This window comes from Watersipora subatra, chromosome 3 (assembly GCF_963576615.1).
Source record: "Watersipora subatra chromosome 3, tzWatSuba1.1, whole genome shotgun sequence".
Lineage (NCBI taxonomy): Eukaryota > Metazoa > Bryozoa > Gymnolaemata > Cheilostomatida > Watersiporidae > Watersipora > Watersipora subatra.
In genome coordinates this window covers 75,834,165-75,850,458 of record NC_088710.1, presented here as the reverse complement: position 1 = coordinate 75,850,458, position 16,294 = coordinate 75,834,165, and the positions used below count along the sequence as shown (strand labels likewise).

General features: G+C 43.5%; 1 protein-coding gene across 1 annotated transcript; it reads left to right on the top strand.

Annotated features, from left to right (window-relative positions):
• Window positions 1–267: 267 nt before the first annotated feature.
• On the top strand, window positions 268–6,197 carry LOC137390990 (ankyrin repeat domain-containing protein 24-like). The gene is made up of 7 exons (XM_068077304.1): window positions 268–946; window positions 2,514–2,629; window positions 3,115–3,526; window positions 4,805–4,900; window positions 5,128–5,223; window positions 5,447–5,542; window positions 6,094–6,197. The coding sequence occupies exons 1-7, from the start codon at window positions 268–270 to the stop codon at window positions 6,195–6,197; spliced, it is 1,599 nt and encodes a 532-aa protein (XP_067933405.1).
• Window positions 6,198–16,294: the final 10,097 nt, after the last annotated feature.

Here is a 16,294-nt window from a genome sequence, read left to right as displayed (position 1 = left end):
GGTCAGGAGGCTCTGGTCTCATTCCTCAGTCATAATCCGACCAGCAAATACTTCCTACTGCAGATATTTCGTGTTTCTCAGCTTTGCCAGAGTCTGACATCCCTGGACTCTTTTTCTATTCTGTAAATATCCAGGGTTCAGCTGCAGCCACTCTGTTAGGGTTGGCAGCTTTCCAACTCTGCAGTTGAGTCGCATTTTGTACCCATTTCTCTATCATATTTTACTGTATGCAGCTAATAGAGTGCAGTACATCTGTTACAGTTAAACATGGAAGGACTGCTGAAGGATTATGTAAGAAATAGAAAGACAAATATTCCTGCATTGAATGCAGCTCTGGAGAGCGTCAAACCTTCTGACTTACTAAGGCTACTGATTACTATCAAGCATGACTCACACACAGCTGTTATGGTAGCTGCATATGAAGCCCACACAGAAGCCTGTCGTCTGCTTCTCTCACCAATCAGAAGAACAGCAGACGAGTTGCTCTGGATGAAGAGGAAGGATGGATGTACAGTACTACACCTTGCTGCATGGTGGGGAGACAGTGAGTGTGTAGAGTTACTGATAGACACAGTGAGTGATGAGAGGAAGTACAAGTTTGTAGCTGAGAAGGATGAATATGCTAACACAGCTATAGGAGTGGCTGCATTGTGGGGAAGGAGCAAGTGTATAGAGTTCCTCCTCTGCAGCTTCTCCTCACTACAGAGAGACTCCCTATTAAACATACAGAGTAACAACCTCTACACTCCACTACACTATGCAGCATACAATGGAGAGACAACTGCTCTGAAGGTCATGTTAGGATCCGTGTCTCTAGTGACTGTCTCTTCACTCCTCAACATAAAGAATAAATACAACAGGACTCCATTGGAGGAAGCTGAGTTTAGGGGAAAGAAGGATTCATCAGAGCTATTAAAAAGATGGCAGCTGGGCTCAGTAGTAGAAGGTAGGATTGTTATACAGTGTGATACCAGCTACTCACTTAAACTGTTCTACTGCTAAACTCTTCAGTCTCAGCAACTTTCTACTGAAAATCTAAACTAAATGCTAGTAATTCATTAATTGTATACTTTTACTGGTAAACCCTGGGACATACCCTGAATAATTGCATCTCTAGTTCCCTGTAAACTCACTGAGTCTTGCATAGACAGAGTGCTGCTTGTCTCCAGCCTCCAGCTGAACAGTTTATAGTCTGAGTATTTCAAGTAATATTAATATTCAAAACTGGTAGGATTGAAGTGATGTTAGCAGCTCTTTAAATATCAACTCCTTGTGGCAGACTCAGTAGCTTGGCTCTCGTGTTCCACACTATTCTGTCTGTTAATATTTCTGTATTTTGAAATGTCTGAGATGTGAAGAATTTAACACAATAGTAATGATACTATGATTTATGTATGTAGTAGTAGACTAGTGAGTCATTCCTTTAAGCTGAGGTTAGAGGTAAAATATTACACTCCTTTCTATGAATAGCTAATCATCTATGCAGCAGTTTTTGAGGGAAAGTAGAAAGTATTACTACCATGTTTTACACTGCTGTAGATTATCCTCAGCCTTTTAATGATTAAATAGTTTAAGTTCCTAACATAACATGACTCTATCCTTTGTCATGTTTAGTAGTAGACTAGATGAAAGGCTAAAGTACATATTGTAGCAGCCTCTTGCTTCAATATTCGGGCTTTAAATCTATAACAATAATAATGTTTGATATAAATATTAAAATTAGATTAACCTTCTCTTATTTTAAAAACTCTAAAACAATGTGGGGTTTCATTTTCTATGGCAGATGCTAGCAGGAACAGCTAGTATGGTGTTGAGTTCTGTTAGAATTTCATATTTGCTGGTGCTGCTTAGAGAATTCCTTACCGAATGGCAAGTTTAATTTTACCAGATGCAGGTAACCTTAATTCCAGTAAAACTGGTGGATGTGAAATGAGCTTTTATTTTATTCAAGCAATGCTTCAGGTCATGTCATGTTTTGCCTGACAGGCAATAACTACAGGATTTTACCACTATTTTGAGCGGTTCTTGCTTGATATTGATTCAGGTCATTAACTTACTGTGTACTCGGCTTGGTCATGCTCTCCTCACTCTAAAAGTAGACTAGATGACAGGCTAAAGTACATATTGTAGCAGCCTCATGCTTCAATATTTAGGCTTTAAATCTATAACAGTACTAATCTTTGATATCTTCGACTGAATCTTCGACTGATAGATGTGAAATGAGCTTTATTATCTTATTAGCTTTTATTTGAGCCACACTTTTACACATCAGATATTGTCTCTTGTTTTACTTGGTTGGCAACAACTAAAAACTTTTACGGCTGTTTTTCTGTATACCAAACGGTACACTGAACTTTTGTTGGTCAAATGATTCTCTAGCGACCCGCCTGCAGGAGGGCACAAGTGCGTGTATGCAGTAAGTTTCACTTCTCAAGAAGCTCGAGCAAATAGGTAGCGTCTGGTTAGCTGGGCAGCTCCACCGCGACTAATATTGCAACTCTTGTCTCTTAAAGCAAGCAGCAAGCTTAGCAGACTGCCTGCCAGCCTCTCTGCCTGTCAATCCACTTGCTTACCAGCCACATCTGCTGGTGCTTGCATTTTTGTGTCTACCTTGCTGTGTCCACCGCTTGTTTGACTGCTCGTCTGCCACCCAGTTCGCCCGCCTGATTGGCTGGGTCAATCATGGTCATTTGTGTCGGCGCCGAGTTGACAATGATTTCTCGCTTTTGCCTCCTAGTAGACAATGGCTATATGTTCTGGTCACCAAATAGAAGAATTGATTTCCCTGCCTCCAAGCAAGCCTGCTCACTCTCACCGAGTCGACAAATGATCACACACTATGCTGATCACACAAATAATCACATGCTCTGCTGCCAAGTCCACAATGATCGCACGTTTTGCCTCCACGTTTTGCCTGCTTGTTTTTGTACTGAGTGTTTGACTTGATTTCACTAATATGGAGTCTGTCTGCCAACCGGCCTGCCTTTGTCAGGCAGCCTGCATAAATATCTGCCGACCATATAGCCGGGCTGATCAAGACAATTCTTTATGCTTGCAGCTAGAGTATGAATTCTGCTGAGCATATCTGCCAGGCCAGCCTGCCTCTGATTTTAGGCTCTTGCCTCTGTACCTGCTTGCCTCTACATCCCTCTGCCTCTACACCCATCTGCCTCTACACCTCTCCATCTGTACACCCCTCCGCCTTTACACCCCTCCGCCTTTATACCCATTCGCCTCCACACCCCTCTGCCTTTACACCCCTCCGCCTCTACACCCCTCTGCCTCTACACCCCTCTACCTCCACACCCCTTTGCTTCTACACCCCTTGACCTCCACACCCCTTCGCCTTTACACTTCTACATCTACCCGTGTCTCGCTAGACAACAGATAAAAAGACTGCAAGAAAATAATGACCAGAAACTATCTGCTCTACAGAGAGAAAGTGACCACAAACTTTCTGTTCTACCGAGAGATAGCCAGCAGAAAGTCTCTGCTCTACAGGAAAAAACTGAGCAGCAGGCAGGAGGTAACTTCCTATGTAAATGTCTTACTAGTCCATTGTTAGTACAGCTGAGGAAGAGCAGTCAATGGTTATAGACTAGTGAGTCATTCCTTCAAACTGGTGTTTAGATATGAAACATTACACTTCCTTACTATAAGTCAATCTGTGTTTCCACTTCTATGGCTGGTGTATAAGGAACAGTTAGTGTGATGTTGAATTTTGGCTGAATTTTTTATTTGCTGGTGCTGCTTAGGGGAATTCTTACAAAATAACATCAAAATTTATTTTTACCAGATGCATTCAACCTATCTTCCATTAACAACTGTAGGTGTGAAATGTTGTGTTATTTTTATTCATACCACAGATCAGATATTGTGCTGTTTGGCTTGTCTGGCAACAGCTACAAAGTTTTATATCTTTTTAAAAAATTTTATTTTTTTTGAGCAACTGCGAATGGCTTCTGCGCGTGAAACACTCAGTACTACTAGAATGCATCTAGTGGCCAGTCGCTATTCAGCCAAGGAAATAAGCTTACTTTTGAATTAGAGCGAGTGTATTGAAACTTCATCAAGCGACCAGCCTGCCGGAATGCATAGGTGTGCATGTTCGCGAAAGTTTTGCTTTGCAAGAAGCTCGAGCAAACTTGCAGCGTTCAGCTAACTGAGAAGTTCAACTGTTATTAGTAGTACGCGGGCCTCGTCTCTTAGGAACAACACCGAGCAGTCTGACTGCTCCACCTGCTTGGAAGTCAACCAGCCAACCTGTCCGCAAGCTTGCCGCAAGTCCATGATGCTCATGCACTTTTGATTTCAAGTAGAGGATGATTCCGCAATTTCACCACTGAGTATACAACTCATCGCACTCCACAGAATCTGCCTGCCTACTTGTGCACAAGATCGCCAGCCTCTACGCTACTATATACAATGTACATAGAGTATATTTATAGAACGACTCAAGACTGAGCTCGGCCACCCACACCTGCCAGGACAGCTTGTTTCTGCCTCTAGGCACTTGCCTTTGCCTTTAGGCACTTGCCTCTGTGACCCACTCACTGCCTCTGTGCTTCTACATACGTTCCTGTTTCTACACCCCTCAGTCTCTGCGCTACCATTTACATTCCTGTTTTATGTCCAGTCATTCAGTTCATTATGTAAAGACATTGCATATCCAAGCCTTGTTAGTATGTAAAGGTGCAAAGATACATCTACTCACCAATGTATTCAGCATCTTCTGTCATTGTCAAATATGAGCAGTGAAAGTGTTGAATTTCTATCAGCAACTTCTTTTTTCGCTCTGCTGCAGCTTTGGATGACACTAGACAACGAATAACAACACTGGAAATAGAAAGTGACCAGAAAGTCTCAGCTTTACAGAGACATAGTCAGCAGCAGGCAGAAGGTAACTTCTATGTTATTGTCTTACTAGTCCATTGTTAGTACAGTACTGAGGTAGAGAAGTCAGTTACTTTTGTAATTGACAATGAATATGAATGCTTTGTTAGCAGGTAAATGTGCAAAGGTACGTATATGCACCAACAATGTGTTCATTGCATGCTGGGATTGTCATGTGTGAGCAATGAAAATGTGGCACATCTATCAGCAAGTTCTTTTTTCACTATGTTGTAGCATTGGATGACGCTACACAACGAATAACAACACTGCAAATAGAAAGTGACCAGAAAGTCTCAGCTCTACAGAGACATAGTCAGCAGCAGGCAGAAGGTAACTTCTATATTATTGCCTTACTAGCCATTGTTAGTACAGTACTGAGGTAGAGAAGTCAGTTAATTTTGTAATTGACAATGCATATGAATGCTTTGTTAGCAGGTAAATGTGCAAAGGTACATATATGCACCAATGTGTTCATTGCATGCTGGGATTGTCATGTGTGAGCAATGAAAATGTGGCACATCTATCAGCAAGTTCTTTTTTCACTATGTTGTAGCATTGGATGACGCTACACAACGAATAACAACACTGCAAATAGAAAGTGACCAGAAAGTCTCAGCTCTACAGAGACATAGTCAGCAGCAGGCAGAAGGTAACTTCTATATTATTGTCTTACTAGTCCATTGTTAGTACAGTACTGAGGTAGAAAGTCAGTTAATTTTGTAATTTGCTATGCATGTCAGAGTAGGCAGATCTATTTACATTCAAGCATAAATATAAGTAGTAACAGTGTCACACATGTAACAGACGGTTTTTCACACCCACTTTTATAGCATTGGTTCAAGCTAGACAGCAAGTAACCATACTACAGGAAGACAGTGAAACCTATAAAATACCTACTAGTATATATTATACTAGCTGAGATATTACTCTGATGATCTGATTTTCTATGGCTGTTGTTGATCAATCATGGCTCACTCCTGGTAACTTCATGTAGATATGTTGAAGCTGCTTGAGTTACATAGTATGTGAGAATTTACTGCAAAAGCTCATGATATGATGTTCAATCGAAATGGCAGAGGTTTGACTTCTAGACTGTTTTTAACAGATTAATAGAGCTTTGTCATTGATATATCTCTGCTCGTTATTAAAAATAACCCTTGTTAATATATTAATTATAATGAGGGATGTCTGTTTATTCAGATTTGGCTGCTACTCAGCAGATGATGGGCCAATTCACTGCGTACCTACAGACTCCAGGTGATACTAATTTGACAAGCAATCAATGTCACCACCCAGACAGTTAATAATGTGGCAGCCGAGACTGACAATCTACCCAGACAGACACTAAATATGCCGAGTGACCTACGATTTAGCCCAACCAGCCAGTGAGCATTGACCAGAAAAATGACCAGCCAGCCCTCAAACCAGAGGGCAGGCTTATAGGAAATAAGGACACTAGCCCGAGACTAGTAGACCGAGCCCCACTAGACGTGCATTGTCAAAGTGATCACATGATGTTGTTCTCTGTATTGTAATACATCCTGCTTGTATTTTATTATTCTTGATTAAATATACTTATTCTTTCAACCTTATCTTTTGATCCATATTTATTGCACTGTTAAACTTTTTTATACAACCACAATATATAACTATAATTCATAACTTTGCTATATGAAGCAGCAATGAAGTCACATTGATGAACATGACTAATAGTTCCTAATACGGTAAATTGATGAACATAACTAGTCTCCTGGGTATTAAATAGCCTACAGTTTAATAAACCATAAGGAATTTGTTGATGACCTTAGGCTATGTCAAGGAGTGCACCATTAATTATAAGTTACAAAACATTGTCTCATACCCAGCAATGTAATGTCTGGTTCCTTATTAAATTAAATACAGCTTGAAGGTTATTTCATGAAAAAGTCCTCCAGATTAAAATTTACTTTTTATGTAAAATAGTTAGACCTGACTGCTGTCACGCCTCCATTAATTGGGTTAAAAGATGCTCTTTCCTGTCGCCATCATACGATGGAATTATTGACACAAATTGTAGAGATAAAATATATTATTCTCATGGTTTCTTGGCATCGGCCGGCATTATGGGTGTTGCAATGCTCTGATAAGACAGTCATTGACGTGGATTGTATGCATAAGGAATCTAAATGTCGAAAGTTTTATTTATTAATTGATGAGATTTCAGAGGGCGTTGCAGTTGTAGTTAGCATTTGATCAATTTTATCAGAGCTTTGATGCCAGCCATGACTAGCTACTTGCCTGGTTCACACACTTTAGCTACCTGTAATGGTTGTCACTTTGTATAATACCAGATGAGGAATAAACATTCCTATAACAAAGTTCATAAAAAGGGAAAAGAAGCCAACTGCCATTTGAGCTCGTAGCTAAGCAATTCAAGCTGATTGGTACAGAAAGAATGAATTCACAAACTGGAACTGGTTTGTTATGAATATTATTCCAAGCCATATTGTGCAACAGGTAAAACGCATTTGCTTAACAGGATGTGTGCGCTTGACACACCTTAATAGACTAAAGTACCTTCCGTAATAAATAGAATGACATTTGCTAGCACAGTGTCATATACCCTATTCTAATAATAAACACTATGTAAACAATGTATAACACAGCACAGACGTTAGTATAGACGATTGAGATATATAGCAAGTACATACAAGTTGTTCTCATGTTACAGACTTGTTCTACATTGGTTTGGGGTTACGTCCTCATGTTTTATTTAGAAAATTGTGAAGTGGTAGCATTGTGACAGAAGACCTATGGTAAATACAAATGCTAAATGAAAAGAAAAATATAATGAATGTATATAAAGAATAAGTAGAAATACATCACATCTACCGCAATGTACTCTGCAGTAGTCTAACATTTGTTTACATGTTTTTGCACTAGCAAAAGGTGAATAGAAGAACAAACTTGAATATTATTTGAAATTTAATTCATTTGTTAAAAGTTTACGCTTACTATTAAAAGGCAGTAGGGAGTAGAGAAAATGTGAGGAGGTACATCACAGTGTACATAACCTAGACATATCCAATACAGTAGCCTACTGCCAAGTACAATGTTTATCAACAGAGACTCAAAGGAGAGCTTATTTAATTATGGTAGCACTTCATGATGGGATCTTCAGAGTGTGACACTGTTACTAAGGGAAGACAACTTCTATGGCAAAAAATTGATATAAAAATACTAATAACAAAAGGGTAAATCAAGAAAATAGATCAACAAGAAAAAATAATAAAATTGAAACAAAGCTGGAGAAGCCAAGCGAGGGCTCCGGTAATAAAAGTAGAGTACATAATCTATAACGTAAGTTCCAGATAACATAAAGAAGTTATGTGAAGGTTTGTACTCCAGAAAAAATTCATATAATGTAAAGTATCAGGTTGGGTGTGTTTTTAAATTCAAATGTTTTCAAATGAAAAAATAAGCAAGTCTATGTAAATGAATGACGGTGTGCGTTTCCTATCAACTTCTTATAGATTGCCGCAACGATGGTCTATAAAACCAGTGATATTTATTTGTTAAAATGAGAAAGAAAATTGAATGCAAACCAATAACACAGCAGTTATGATACAGCCCGCAAATAAAAAAAGTACAGTCAAGTTTTTCTATTTTTTATGGCTAAAGGGGTAAGTTTAAAAAGATATTTGAACAGATGAGCTTATTTATATGTATTTTACTGTTCTTATAACGTAACATCCTTATAACATAAACCTTGCGGAAGCAGATTATTTACGTTGTTGGAGCAAGTACTGTATTTTGAAGTATCAAGATCATGTTAAACAAGGAGCTACTATTAGCCTGAGACAGTGAATCCAATCCAGTACAATCCTGATTGGATTGTTTGGTGTCCAATTGTCTGCCTGGCAGCAGAAAACAAAGTAATGTCCATCAGTCAACCCACTGAGTTGCTTGATGTGCTGATAGATTATTCACATGAAATATTACTCATGTAGAAACCACTGCTCAGATAGACTATGTATAGGAATGACATCTTATACAGAGATGATTTAACTACAGTCCTTCACCCTAGTATCAATACTAGTTATAGTAAACCAGTCAGCATATCACCCTGCTGATGGCATGTACAGGCGCATTAGGACACTTTGTGGGCTGCAGAATGTGACACAGCTTTTATTAACACAGACCAATAAATTGTAACCTTGCTCGTCAATATTCGTACAATCCACCAGAAGTTGCTCTTAAGGTATGGCACACATGCTGATTTTATCATTGGTTCTGACTGAAATCATGAAATGAATGAAAAACACATAATTATTCAGCCAAAATTTATAGAATAGTCAGAGCTGTGCATGCACGCCGAAATCATAGTCGAAACACTTTTAATTGGCTAAACAAATTGTAAATGAGCTCGATTCTAGCAGTTTTCATCATTTATATATTCCAAGACCCATAAAGCGTCACGTAAAAAAATACTAACTTGATTTGCAAAAGTGAATACGATGCAACTGACTTGATTACGCTAAATATGGCAACTCTTTTTACAACAGAACTTTTGCTGCTAAAAAGAAATGCTTATTATTAAAAAAGAAACGATTCATAGCCATGCAGTCCCACAATAAAGTATGAAAAATAGCGCATCATGGGCAGTTGCATTGTATGTACTATGTTTACGTAATACGTAGTGCGTGTCTCGGACTATACCAATCACAAAACTGGTAAAATCGCGATCGCTAATAATTTGTTCAACCAATTAATTAAAAATGTTTCGTTTACGATTTTGGTGTGCAGGCACAGCTCTGACAATTCTGAAAATTTCTGCTGAATAATTCTGTGTTTTTCTTTCAATTTGTGATTTCGGTCTGAACCAACAAAACATTATCACAGACGTGCCTTCAGTGTCATCACACATAGTAGGATAATATATTGACAAACAAAGCAAGTCCCTTCCTTTCCTCAGTGGTTGATCATCAGTCCGCCCGCCCTTACCAAAGCTCCTCAAGTTGCTGAAATTCATAAAAAAGTCAGCACGTTTTTTAGCAAACTTTTGATTAATTGCCTCAATCACCCTCCATTTGCCAGCAACAAGACAGACTAATAATGGAGGGCAGTTTAGGTTAGTCACTTTGCTATTAGTGGTTGATGAATATTACTTACTAATATCACCATCAAGTAACCTGTCAAGAGGGGTGCTACAGGATGGTGTGTGGTGGACGCCGGGCAAATACTTTACAGTTCTTGTAAATATTTTATTATTTGTTTGTATATATTTTATATGTCTGTAAATATTTTATTATACCTGTTGTCTTTTTTTTTATTATAACCTTGTTACTTGTGATATTATCAATTATCGTCGTTTATGTTGTCATATGTATCAACGCACTAGCGGGCCTAAATATTCACATTGTTAGCCGGTGTTTTTACTCAGTCCCATTAGCCAAAATGGGCAGTTTTATTGTATTTAAGGGAGCAACGTTCATTTAGTAGAGCAGAGCAAATGACCGTATGCTCCTCAGCTAGTGAATTTCTTTCGCTATTAAAACATTGAGTGAAATCACACGCAATTTTTTTCTGTAGGAAATAGACTAGATCGTGCTAAGTAAAAACCGGCAAATTCTTTTACACTGGTAGCAACAGTAGAATTGCACCGAACCCGGCAGACACCATCTAGAAATTTGGAAATCAAATTCCGGCAGACCTCCTGCTCTGCTTGCAAAAGCAGCCTCAGATGAGGAAACCGGAGTAATTCGGCAAACACCGAGGGTTTTTAATCTGGCCAAGATAGTTGTATGGCTATCCCCCACATTCTTAGAGTAACCTGATGTTATAGAATAAGCACGTTATCCAGCACTCCAGAGAAGGGTTGATGACTGGCACTACGCCAACCACCATCATTCCGTAAGGCGCTCGATACTGCCAAAAAAAGCTTAGGCACTCCAAGTTAGGCCACGATTGTCTATAATGGTCCCCCTCACTAGAAGAGAACCTCAAGTCATGTCTCAAAGGAAGGCAAGGAGTGTAGACCGGGACACGGATCGACTAGCTGACGTCATTGGGCAACTTGTCAGATTAAGTTGGAACCCAGAACCGGCCTCCCAGTTCGAAACACCCGAGTATAATGGTGTCGGAGACCCAGAATATTTCAATACCAGATTTAGAGAAATCGCAGCTGCAAATAGGTTGGTCGAGGAGGTCGGCACACTGCACCTCAGAGAGGATTTGAAGGGAGAGACAGAGTCCTGCAGAAGGGCGATCAGAGTAGCAGCCATCTTTAAAGCTATCCGAGCCCGATTTGGACTATCTCTCCGACAAGCCAGAACAGAGTTGAGCAGTTTGAAAAAAAAACCCAAACCTCCCTGCAGGAACACGAAACAAAGTTGAACGGCTAGTCCAAATAGCTTATGCTGAACTGCTCGAACCGTTCAGAAGTACCATGGCAAAGGAGTACTTTTCAAACTCCTTAAACTATCCTACCCTACAGCAGCACCTTTTAGCAGTACTCACGGAGACTCTTGCAGATGCAGAACAAGCTGGAGGAGAATTTCTCCAGATCAAATCTGGAGAATCGAGTCTGGGCAGAGCCGTCCGGGCGGTAGAAAACTTGGAGGCCAATACAGGACATGGTGCGGTACGCAGTGTCAAACAAGACACCTTGAATGTATTGCTATCCACAGCAAAGCAGCTAGCGGAACAAGTCAAACAGCGGCAAAACAAGCCAACAGAGCATTCAGAAAGTAAGCCTGCTATTTGTTGGGAATGTGGAAGCATGGGACATCTTTGAAAGGAGTGCCCCAGTCAGAGGAAAAAGGAATTGAGAAACGGAAGAAGGCCGCAGCAGTAGCACCCACTACTACCTGCAATAAGGGCTCTGTGGAAACCAGGAAAAAACGAAGTACCGATTCAGCCATGGCCTCACCCGGATTTACCTATCCGAAAAATTCAGGCCGATCCAGAACTGTACCCTAAGCCACCCCCAGTTACTCAAAACACGTTCCAAACACTACACCTAGAAGAGTCAGGCATGAGTCCGCTCAAAGTAAGCACTATGCCTTCCTTTCAGGTACTTTGGCACCCTGTCTCACAGAGAACAGCCCTCCGCCATCGAAAGAAGCTTGCCCAGGCACGCTCTCTACCTGAACGAACGGAGCAGCCTCAGGCAGCCCCTTCGAGCACAGGGAACCTGCGCAAGCACGCCTGCTGGGGCGCCCACACACTACCAGTTACTTTTTTTCTCGGGTAAAATCGAAAGTCGAGCAGTGCACTTTCTGTTGAATACCGGATGTACCACTAACCTGCTGGGAAAACAGGTGTTCTACCAACTTCCTCGTGGTAAAGGAGAATGATTGGAGGAGAGTGACACCAATGGCCTGTTTGCTGATAAGATCAGGTTACTCTTTTACGGCATAATCCGGCTCCCAGTTATCTTTGAGTTGCTTTGATCTCCGCGAAGTGAAGACCGAAAAAGTCTTCACAGTCAGTCAAATTATTGAAGACGCAATTTTTGGCATGCCCTTCTTTATGGCACACCAATGCTTGATGGAGTTCATACGACCCGTGGTGAAGGTGGATGGGAAGCCATTGGCTTGTACCGACCGAGCGGGGAAGCTCCTCCAGAACAAAGTCCAGGTAACTAGGGACTTGGTTGTGCCAGCTAGAACAGAGGTTGCGGTCAGTTGTAGGTTGGGCACACGAAATTTCTGTCCAGTTGGGATGAAAGAAGGGTACCCTGAAGGCCCGCCTCTAGCTACAAACCTGAACGAGCCCGGAGCAGATGGAAATGTGTTGGTTAGGTGCCTCAATCCGAGCCCCCAATCCCTGACCATTCGTTCGGGAACCATCGTAGGCACTTACACTAGTGTGGAAGCACCTCCTCCCATCGCCGGCACCCTTTCCCTCAAGGGAGGCCCTGCTGTGCCTATCACTCGAGTCGAGGCCGAGCCACAGATTCCCTAGTATCTCCAGGAATTGTACCAGGCTGCCAGACCCTCGTGCCAGAATGCAGAGCAGGCTAGAAAGTTGGCCACCCTACTGACCAAGTATGGGTCAGTTTTTAGCACTGGAGATAACGATGTGGGTAGAACGTCGCTCATGGAGCACTGTATACCTATGAAAGACGGGACCCGACCTATTCGTCAACCTCCTCACCGCTTAGGACCTGAAAAGGAAGTGGAGGCCGAGCGACAGATACAGGACCTGTTGGCCAGAGGGTTGATTGAGCCGGCTGGAGGAGCATGGAGCTCGCCTATTTTGCTAGTAAAGAAGAAAGATGGAAAATGGTGGGTCTGTGTAGATTACCAAAGGCTTAATGCAGTAACAGAGCAAGACCCCTATCCCCCTCCCCAAATAGACAAAAGTTTAAATGCCTTGGCTGGAAGCCGATATTTTAGTACCCTCGATCTTGTCAGCGGATACTGGCAGGTTCCGCTGGATGAAGATGCCAGGGAAAAATCAGCCTTCATCACTCGCTCAGGATTGTGGAAATGGAGAGTCTTTCCTTTTGGACTGACTTCTGCCCCAGCCACTTTCTAGCGATTGACGGAGAGGGTATTGCATGAGCTCCACTGGAAAATCTTACTATTGTACCTGGATAAGGTGATTGTTGTTGCACCTGACTTTGAGACCTATTTCCAGTGGCTGGAAGAAGTATTCAAGCGGCTGCAACAAGCCGGACTCAAGCTCAAACCAACAAAGTGCAAACTTCTACAGTCTCAAGTGCGGTACTTAGGCCACATAGGAAGTCGCGAAGGGGTTGCCACGGACCCAGCCAAAGTGGAGGTGGCAGAGCAGCGGCCAGTTTCATGTGGTGTCTAGAAACTGCAAGGGTTCCTGAGTACTGTCGGGTACTACCGGCAGTACATCCTTAGGTTTGCCACCATTGCAAAACCTCTCCACCGGCTAGTGGGGAAGGAAGAACCCTGGCGATGGACAGGCAAGGAGCAGGCAGCGTTTGACACCCTGCGCCACAGCCTCACCACAGCACCGGTGCTTGGGTATCCAGATTCAGGAAATACCTATATCTTGAACACGGATGCTAGCGGGTGTGGCGTAGGAGCTGTGCTGTCACAACAGTATCGCGACCAGGAGCGAGCGATTGCTTACTACAGCAAAACACTCACTCCCTCGGAGTGAAATTAATGCGTGACACGCAGAGAGCTGTTGACAGTGGTCAAAGCGGTAAAACACTTTCGCTCATACTTTTACGGGCAGGAGTTTCGGCTTCGCATGAACCATGCCTCCCTGCGATGGCTCTGCCGCCGGAAGGAGCCCTCTCACCAGGTGGCGGGATGGCCAGAGGCGCTAGCCGAGTTCAAGTATAAGCTGGAACACCGCGTAGGATTAAAGCATGGCAACGCTGATGGCTTAAGCAGACAGACCTGCGAAGACTGTCGACGGTGCGCCTAGATAGAATACAGCAATGGGGGTCCAACCTGGCTGGAGTTGAACCAAGAGGACCAGGATGAGGCTAGGGTGATCGGCAGAAACCATGTTCTGTCAGGGATCGCTGACCCCCGTGTGAAGCGGCCGGTCCACGGGTGCAACCCCCTGTTTCCCGAGACCAGTCGAGGCCATCCTGGAATTCCCTGACATTGAGCGGGTGATGACCCGAGGCACTACTAGTTGCCACCAGGAACCACATAAGAACTGGGCAGGGGTCGCCAAGACCGCGGGCGAGACGACCGGTCATACTGGCCGGCACCCTGCTTCCATGGGAGCACGGGCGGGTTCGAGGTTGGTTGAGGCCACCCTAGACACCCTAGACACTAGACATTGGCTCAGCTAACTAACCAGACCCAGTTGGCTCGGCTGCAGAGCAAGGGCAAGAGTGCCGTAGCCCTAATGTACCAAGCACTTCAGAGCCACACCAAAGTGCCTTCAGAACAGTTGAAGTTGAAGAGCCAGGAGCTCAGGGTTCTGCATAGCAGAAGGGAATCCCTGAAAATCAGGCAGGATGGCATGCTGAAAGCCAGAGTGGCCCCTCATGGTAAAATCCGGTGGTGTGTCGTGTGCCCCCCGGTTATGAGGGAGCCAGTTATCTGGCAGACACATACCATGACCCACTTCGGAGTGGGGAGGATGGTAAGCCGCCTCCAGCTTACATGGTACTGGCCCAGGCTGACAGCTGCTGTTTGCAGGTGTGAGGTGTGCCAGGCCGCCAAGCATGGAGGACCAAGCCTGCAGGGAGCCGGCAGCGATTATATGCTGGCCGACCCTAAAAGAAGTTCGCCGTCGACCTGGTAGGCCTCCTCCCTACCACCCGTAGGGGCAATAAGTGGATCTTGGTGCTCTCAGACCACTTTACCTATTGGCAGGATGCTACTGCCATTCCAGAGGCCACGGCTCCAGTGATTGCCAGTGCCCTCGATGAAAGGGTGTTCTGCTACTTGGTGTTTCTAGAGCAAATCTATACAGACCAAGTCGCCCAATTTGCGAGCCAACTGATAGAGAAGCTGTGCCAGCTCTGAAAGGTGAGCAAGACACAGATTGTAGAGAAGATTAATAGAGGCCTGGGCAACTCTCTGAGGCCATGTTGTTGAAACGAGGCCAGGAGAAATGGGATGAGCTTCTGCCCCAGCTCATGCGGGCATATCAAGGCACCTCCTACAACGTGACAGGCGAGACGGCCAACTTCATGATGTTCGGCAAGGAGTTGCGTCTGCCCAACCAGTTAGAATTCGCCCCCTCCCCCCTCCTCTCACGGAGATGCAATCAGCCAGCGACTACGTGCTGCGGAGGCAGCAGAGGTTGGAAGAAGCGCATGAAGCTCTCAGGGAGGCGCAGATGGAAACTAGACAGGCAGATCAAGAAGAGCCACTGCTCTTCACACTTAGGGATTGGGTGTAGTTAGTAAACAGGCGGCGGCGAAAGGGGGCAAACGCTTAGCTACAAGCTACGTTTGTGGGCCCTTACCAAGTCATAACCGCCTGGCCTAACCACACCTATGTGGTGGAAAGACAGGGCCAAGCCTCAACTCAACATGATTTCAGGTTGAAATCTTATCATGCCTGCCCAGGGAGCTCTGGCCGTGCTCCGGCAACATTTGAGCCTCAAAGGGGGCCAAATATGAAAGGAGCAAGAGAGCTCGGCCCTCACGTAGAAGCTACCCACAACTCGATGAAGAACTAATGGAGTTCCCTTCCCAAATGAGTTTAGCTGATAAGCTTGACGAAATGGGAAAGGTGACTCTACAGACCAATACTAGAAGAGAAAACTTGCACGAGGGTCCAAACTCCGGACCTTCTGCAGCACCTCCCCCAAATGAAATTAGAGAGAGATAAACCCTCCCCCCTAAAAAGCCTCGATGAGTTAGCTATGGACCTGGACTCTAGACACCTAGCGATGTCTTCCCCCCAGACTGTGAAAAACCCCTAAACCGCTACAAAAGATCTAAATCATCGTTTGTCCCGTA

Bases quoted from the DNA above. Each gene is read 5' to 3' on its own strand.
- LOC137390990 (XM_068077304.1), top strand. From the start codon at position 268: ATGGAAGGACTGCTGAAGGATTATGTAAGAAATAGAAAGACAAATATT. The intron at 2,630-3,114 runs GTTTGACTGCTC...CTCTGATTTTAG, and splicing joins CCTTGCTGTGTCCACCGCTT to GCTCTTGCCTCTGTACCTGC. The intron at 3,527-4,804 runs GTAACTTCCTAT...GCTCTGCTGCAG, and splicing joins AACTGAGCAGCAGGCAGGAG to CTTTGGATGACACTAGACAA.